The sequence below is a fragment of the Hemibagrus wyckioides genome, linkage group LG05 (assembly GCF_019097595.1).
Source record: "Hemibagrus wyckioides isolate EC202008001 linkage group LG05, SWU_Hwy_1.0, whole genome shotgun sequence".
NCBI lineage: Eukaryota > Metazoa > Chordata > Actinopteri > Siluriformes > Bagridae > Hemibagrus > Hemibagrus wyckioides.
The window spans coordinates 15,229,259-15,235,305 of NC_080714.1; the positions used below are offsets into that span (position 1 = coordinate 15,229,259).

At 39.3% G+C, this 6,047-nt stretch overlaps 1 protein-coding gene across 1 annotated transcript in view; it reads left to right on the forward strand.

The window, feature by feature from the left end:
• Positions 1–2,650, forward strand: part of pggt1b (protein geranylgeranyltransferase type I, beta subunit) — a 16,744-nt gene extending 14,094 nt beyond the window's left edge. Inside the window, exon 9 of the mRNA XM_058389806.1 lies at positions 1,597–2,650. Within this exon, the coding sequence (XP_058245789.1) occupies positions 1,597–1,745 (149 nt within the window). The 3' untranslated portion in view covers positions 1,746–2,650. The remainder of the gene's footprint in view (positions 1–1,596) is intronic.
• The last annotated feature ends 3,397 nt before the right edge of the window (positions 2,651–6,047 follow it).

Genomic DNA, 6,047 nt, shown 5'->3' on the forward strand with positions numbered 1-6,047 from the left:
GTGTGTGTCTCTGTTCATGTGAGTGTGTTTGTACATCTATGTGTTTCTGTTCATGTGTGTGTTTGTGTGAGTGTGTATTTGTCTCTGTACATCTGTGTGTGTGTGTCTCTGTTCATGTAAGTGTGTGTTTGTGTGAGTGTGTGTTTGTCTCTGTACATCTGTGTGTCTCTGTTCATGTGTGTGTGTGTTTGTACATCTGTGTGTGTTTCTGTTCATGTGTGTTTGTGTGAGTGTGTGTTTGTCTCTGTACATCTGTGTGTGTGTCTCTGTTCATGTGAGTGTGTTTGTACATCTATGTGTTTCTGTTCATGTGTGTGTTTGTGTGAGTGTGTATTTGTCTCTGTACATCTGTGTGTGTGTGTCTCTGTTCATGTAAGTGTGTGTTTGTGTGAGTGTGTGTTTGTCTCTGTACATCTGTGTGTCTCTGTTCATGTGAGTGTGTGTTTGTACATCTGTGTTTCTGTTCATGTGTGTGTTTGTGTGAGTGTGTGTTTGTCTCTGTACATCTGTGTGTGTGTCTCTGTTCATGTGAGTGTGTGTTTGTACATCTGTGTTTCTGTTCATGTGTGTGTTTGTGTGAGTGTGTGTTTGTCTCTGTACATCTGTGTGTGTGTCTCTGTTCATGTGAGTGTGTGTTTGTACATCTGTGTGTGTCTCTGTTCATGTGAGTGTGTGTTTGTACATCTGTGTGTGTTTCTGTTCATGTGAGTGTGTGTTTGTACATCTGTGTGTGTCTCTGTTCATGTGAGTGTGTGTTTGTACATCTGTGTGTGTTTCTGTTCGTGTGTTTCTGTTCATGTGTGTTTGTGTGAGTGTGTTTGTCTCTGTACATCTGTGTGTGTGTCTCTGTTCATGTGAGTGTGTTTGTACATCTGTGTGTGTTTCTGTTCATGTTAGTGTGTGTTTGTACATCTGTGTGTGTTTCTGTTCATGGTAGTGTGTGTTTGTGTGAGTGTGTTTGTGTCTGTACATCTGTGTGACTGTGTGTCTGTTCATGTGAGTGTGTGTGTCTCTGTTCATCTCTGTGTGTGTGTGTTTGTGTGTGTGTCTGTACATCTGTGTTTGTGTGAGTGTGTGTCTGTACATCTGTTTGTGTGAGTGTGTGTCTGTGTGTCTGTACGTCTGTACGTCTGTACATATGTGGGAGTGAGTGTCTGTACATCTGTGTTTGTGTGAGTGTGTCTGTACATCTGTGTTTGTGTGAGTGTGTGTCTGTGTGACTGTGTGTCTGTACGTCTGTACATATGTGAGTGTGTGTGTCTGTGTGTGACTGTGTGTCTGTACATCTGTGTTTGTGTGAGTGTGTGTCTGTACATCTGTTTGTGTGAGTGTGTGACTGTGTGTCTGTACATATGTGGGAGTGTGTGTCTGTACATCTGTGTTTGTGTGAGTGTGTCTGTACATCTGTGTTTGTGTGAGTGTGTGACTGTGTGTCTGTACGTCTGTACATATGTGAGAGTGTGTGTCTGTGTGTGACTGTGTGTCTGTACATATGTGAGTGTGTGTCTGTACATATGTGTGAGTGTGTGTGTGTCTTTGTGTCTTGTTTAACTGACACACATTCTCTACTCTCTGTCTCGTCCTCCTGCGCCTCAGACCCTCTGCACACCTATTTCGGCATCTGCGGCCTGTCTCTGATAGGTGAGCCCAGTCTGCTGAAGGTTCACCCGGCGCTGAACGTCAGTTACAGAGCCTTTGAGCGCATGCAGCAGCTGCAGCGGACATGGAGGGAGAGCTGCACATGACAGCGTGACACACATCTACACAACCACAACAGCCTCCGAATCACGTGCAAAGACGCACCTCGTCCCTCTGAGCCCGGCTGCATTAACTTTAGCAGTAGATAGAAACCAAGCTGACCATGGACCGTCTTCCGTAATGGAGGCGGGGAGGAGGCGATGAATAAATAATTGGGTCCAGCTTCATCTATTATTGAACCTGAAACTATCAATCGCTGCTTAAACCCAAGCACAAGGTTGTTTGGGTCCCTCGTACATCAACAAGATGTCTTGTTCCTCACCAACAATTTTTTTTTTTTTTTTTTTAAATGAGCTGCAATCAGGTGTTTTGTTAGACGCTGGTTAGATTCTTGAAATGTCCAATTTGCTCCGTTCGTTTATTTGGTTTGCTGTCAATATGTTTTACTTCAACACAGAAAACTGTATGTTAAAATATCTATTCAAGCAAAATGTCCTGCTAAAATAAATATACGTTAAAGTATTTTTTTTTGTTACAATCACGTGATCTCCAATAACATGCCACTTGTATTTAAAACACGCTTTCGTTTCAAAAGCAAAGGTTACTGCAATGTTTTAGTAATGAACAGCACCCCTTGTCCTCAGTGAATGTGCCTCAGATAAATAACTCGATAATTAATAACTCCCCCTTCCTTGAACCCTACCCCCACATTGCTGCAAATTGACGTCACTTCTCGAAGAAGACACTTGAATGTGTTTCAGCAAAATTGGAGAATTTATTTTTTCTATGCTTACAAAAATATCAATGTTAGAGATTAAAAAAACAACAAAGCCTTTGTATGAAATGCCAATACTGTAAATGACAATTTCAGTGTGATTAATAAATAACCGTCTTTCATGTCAGCAGATTTGAAAGGCAATGCATATTTAAAAGGGAAATAAAGTATTGAATTCCTGTTTTATTCTGCTGCATCTGGTCATTATTCAAATGGACGGTTAGAAGAATTGAACAGACTTTTTCAGAGTTTACTGTACTTTAAGTATACTGGCTTAAAACTGTGGCCCGTTTCAGCATGACCTTACTCCAGAGATTTGTGTTTGTGGTTCAATAACAAGAGAGATCATGTTAGAAGGTTAGATGTAATTAGCAAAAATCTTTTCTTTCTCTGTCAAATCGTACAAAGATCACAACACTGTCTTTAGTTTAGATGTGCTTTAGATTAGTTGATAAACTTTAGTTCTAAAAGCCTCAAGATATCACTCGACAGGATGGTATTAGTTACGTTTCATCACGTTTTATCACAATAAATCCATCCTTTTGTGTACTGCCTGTCCTACACAGGGTTGTGGAGAGCCTGGTATCTATCCCAGGAGACTCAGGGCACAGAGTGATGGACCCTGTGGATGGGGTGTGAACCAATCTCAGGGTACATACAATTTAGACATGCTAAAAAGCCTACAATGAATGTCTTTGGACTTGGGAGAAAACCCCGGAAGCCCAGGGAGAGCATGCAAACTCCAGGCAGGAATCTAGAAAACACTAAACCGGATTGTGTGATGATTTTGATCGCACAGATGTTTTTCCTCTGCATTCACCAGGCATGATGGTTCTTAAGCAGGGAGCTTTACTGAATCATTTGTATGAAATATTAATTTAGCATAATGTTAAAGCTAACACTAAGGCTAATTCTGACCATCAAAATACCGCTACTGTAAATTACCTTGTGTGTATTACATGTTGAGTTTTTGTATACGTCATAGAATTACAAATTTACGTCAGACTTGCAAGATCAGATTAATGTCGCTTTTCTGTTACATTATTCATGACTGTATGTTTACGTTGTGTTCCTGGAAGGACAGCTAAGATCAGAGATGTAGCTTCGCTGTCAAAGACATGGCTAGCAATATCAATTCAGAGCAAGTAAAATGGCTCTTGCAGCAACTCACTTGCTATAATGACTTTCCTGTAACTGGAATAGATTCAGCTGATGTGTTATAAGTCAAATGACAGATCAGCTAGCTTTAACGAAATTCAGTTACTACATGAAAGTACTACACAATAAACACTGTCAGTTTCATCTCTGATATATGTGTTTATCGCCAACAACGAACTAAATATCTGTCTGAAAGGACTTGTTCTTATTTGTCTTAGATAGACCAATGCAATGTAATCTAGTCACAAGCTCTAAAACAATCTAAAAAAAAATAACCAATATGAGTTATATATCGAGGATTATGTTATCTGCATCATAGTAACATAAACAACAGACTGTTATTTCTATAACTTTCATTCCATTCCATTCATTTTCTGCAGCGTTTATCCTACACACGGTCTCACAGTGACCCTTGAGATTTACCCGTGGACACCCTGGACAGTGTGCCAAAACATCACGGGGCACAATCACACACACTCTGCACAATTCAGAGATTACAATCAGACTACACCTTTCTTTGGACTAGGGAAGGAAACCAGAGTGCCTGGAGGAAATCTCTGACGCACTGGGAGAACATACAAACTCCAATAATGTAGGACATGCATGATCCTGTGTCTTTCAGACGACTAAATAAGCTGCCATCTGATATGTATCTTATGGATATATATCAGTAATGTACACTGTCATGAACAAATATGCACTGCTCTTTTAAACTAGGAACTATATTTACTATCATGTAATATTTTAGTGTCTGAAGCTATCATATTGCAGTGGGAGAAAGAGTGGGCTCACAATAGGAAGCAATTAAAGTAATATTATATTCAATGTAAATTAAACGTAACACCTACAGAACATATTGGAGAACATCTGGGTCATTATCATGCCTCTGAAACAGGCAAAAGATCCAACCACTGAATCTACCACTGTATAGCTAATCTATATCTAATTTCCCTCATATGATACAGGTGAGCTACAGAGATATAAGCTTTACAATGCATTCAATTTTGTATTACCCCAATATAGGAGATTGGCCCTGTTTCATATATATTTTTAACTAAAAATTGCTCATTAGTTTAAAAAATAAAGTGATAGAGTGTAGTTTCTTTCAAGACCTCTGATATTATTTTCTACATTAGCCTTATTGATCTTATCAATCTTAACATATCAATAATATAAGATTAAGTTGTCTGTAAGTGTCCTGTAAGTAGAACAGTGTATAAATGGCTGTTTTTTAGAGGAAAACTCCACTCTGAATGACTTGTATTATTAATCATTATAGTTAATGTGCACTTCAGTGATATCTACTATTTATTTTGTAATCAATCCTTTTGTTAACTTCTGTCATTGATATATCCATATGTCATCAATATCTTTACTTTGGTTAATGGTTTCCTACATTACCCACAATGCTGTTTGACTACTCACTCTTAGAGGAGCCAGTGGAATCTAAGTTGTATTTGACCTGAGGCTGCAACTTGTAATTCCCAACCTCCAACAAGAAAAACCCCGAAAATATCCCCTCAACTTAAATTCCTACTCCTCCCCTCGAGGTAGTCTTCTCAACTACAAGTTCCTTCCCAGTTTACAGAATGATATAAAGCTGCACACAGAATCAGAAGTAAACTCTTCTTATCTTTAGGTTCTGCTGTGTTTGTGTTAGATCATTCAAAATACAGACATGTCCTCTTGTTAAATCTACAATATGCAGCAGCACTTTAGTCCTTTAGTCTGTGCAGCTTTCTCACTTCCTCATTTGTATATATTTCGATCGTTTATATATTCTGCTGATAGATAGATAGATAGATAGATAGATAGATAGATAGATAGATAGATAGATAGATAGATAGATAGATAGATAGATAGATAGACAGACAGACAGACAGACAGAGAGACAGACAGACAGACTTTATTGATCCCATGAGGGAAATTCTTGTGTTAGAACAGACATTAGCCAATAACACCACCTTCAACACCACTGCTAAGTAGCCATGTCCAGTCTCAGATCAACTGTGCCATATAGTGACATTCTTGAACTGTGAGGTCAAACGTTCACTACTCCACTACTACGTGGGATTTCTCATTAATTCATGTGCATGACGTCCCAGTTTTGGCCTGGCTCGCAGTCTCCGCTCTAATTCATGCCAAAGGTGTTCTATCAGGTTGAGCACTGGTGTACAGTCATGTTGGAAGAGGAAGGGGCCAGACCCAAACTGTTCCCACAAAGTTGGGAGCATGAAATTGTCCAAAATGTCTTGGTATGCTGAAGCATTAAGAGTTCCTTTCACTGAAACTAAGACGATAAACCCAACCCCTGAAAAACAACACCTGAATTCAATGATTTGGACGGGTGTCCCAAAACTTTTGCCAATATAGTGTATGTGTCTGGCCATGTCTCCTTTAATCACCTGTAACACTA